A 1707-nucleotide genomic window follows, 5' to 3' on the forward strand; every position below is an offset into this window, starting at 1 on the left:
CCTACCTTGTCACATGAATTCCATAGGTTGTGAGGGTAAAGAAGATTTAATATGTTTGTATGTTTCATTCCAGGATACTTTCTTCTACTCTCTTGTATATGACCCTCAGCAAAAGACATTGTTAGCAGATAAAGGTGAAATTAGAGTTGGTTCAAGATTTCAAGCAGATATTACAAACCTATTAAAAGAAGGTGAATATATGGTGTCTTTTACATGTGTTGGTTAAATACAAGGCCACTAAAATACCAGGTTATTCCACCAGCCTCAGTTGGTGCTGGTGATGATGTCAGCTGCAGTGGCATCTTAGGATACAGATCTGAAATATTTCATTTGCAAAAAGGCAGTTTTCATTCCTATTCAGTTGTAGGCATTAAAAAGCAAAACATGAATTCAAGAAGATAATAATTTCAGTAAAAATATATCAAATTTGATATACTACAGGCAAAGTGGTTTTATCTTAAGTAGCTCAAACCACTGTTCATGATTCCATGCCTTAGTTGCACATCTAACAACCAATTTTGAAACTGCCCAAACGGACCTTGTATTCTATTGGCTTTGTGTTAGATGTATGTAATATATAGTGATGAATAATGATGAATGTGTTTCTGTATATATGTGTCATTGTATATTTCTTATTATATGTAAGGTACTCATATATTGAAAATCATATGTATGTTATTTTGGTATCTAAAATATATTCCTCGTTGATACACCACCTTTACAGGAGAAAGCGATGGTCGTAATATGGAAGAATTAGAAAGTCTGGTCTGGACCCCATACCATGGTTTAACAGACCGCCAAATAGACCAGTTCTTAGTGATGTCACGGTCAGTAGGGACTTTTGCCAGAGCCTTAGACTGCTCATCATCAGTCAAGCAGCCATCACTGCATATGAGTGCGGCAGCTGCATCGAGAGATGTCACATTAGTAAGTATTGCTATGTTACAGTTTACTTAAAATCAAGATTCAAATATGATTCCAGCCATTATTGATCTTGTAATAATTAGGAAATTTAACATAACTGGTGAGAGAAAAGCAAAAACCAGTTTGATTTGATAATATGCAAGAATAAAATTGATGATTAAAAATATATTTCCTGCATAATTTTCAGTATATTTGTTCTCACAGTCTTCAGTTTTACCAGTAACATATTTTCTAAAAGTTGCAATTTGTCTATTTCCAGTTCCATGCCATGGACACTTTACACAAGCACAACTATGACATCAGCAAAGCATTATGTTCCCTAATACCTGCCACGGGGCCTGTCCTCTGTCGAGATGAGATGGAAGAGTGGTCAGCCTCTGAGGCAAACCTGTTTGAGGAAGCCCTTGAAAAGTATGGCAAGGACTTCAATGACATCAGACAAGATTTTGTAAGTTCTGATTCCTTACTTTTCTTAACTTTCTTCTTATGTTATGTGTATGAATTTGTAATGTTGATGGCTATGGATTGTATTGTCTAAATATAGTTTTTTGATTGATTAATGTGCTTCTCCTCCACCCCTTCTCGACAGCTGCCTTGGAAAACTCTAAAGAATATAATAGAGTACTACTATATGTGGAAAACAACAGATAGATATGTACAGCAGAAAAGAGTGAAGGCTGTTGAGGCAGAGTCCAAATTAAAGCAGGTTTACATTCCTAACTAGTAAGTATTAGAAATAGAGAGAAGCACTGTGTATTTGTCTTTTATTAATTTGGTTTATGT

At 35.1% G+C, this 1707-nt stretch overlaps 1 protein-coding gene across 1 annotated transcript in view; it reads left to right on the forward strand.

Annotated features, from left to right (window-relative positions):
• LOC119586328 (metastasis-associated protein MTA3-like) overlaps window positions 1–1707 on the forward strand; it is a gene marked incomplete at its 5' end in the record, with an annotated part of 92111 nt that overhangs the window by 60624 nt on the left and 29780 nt on the right. The window contains 4 exon segments of the mRNA XM_037935038.1: window positions 74–191; window positions 725–927; window positions 1184–1372; window positions 1514–1647. Coding sequence (XP_037790966.1) covers window positions 74–191; window positions 725–927; window positions 1184–1372; window positions 1514–1647 — 644 coding nt within the window.

The sequence above is a fragment of the Penaeus monodon genome, chromosome 21 (genome assembly GCF_015228065.2).
Source record: "Penaeus monodon isolate SGIC_2016 chromosome 21, NSTDA_Pmon_1, whole genome shotgun sequence".
In the NCBI taxonomy this organism is placed as follows: domain Eukaryota; kingdom Metazoa; phylum Arthropoda; class Malacostraca; order Decapoda; family Penaeidae; genus Penaeus; species Penaeus monodon.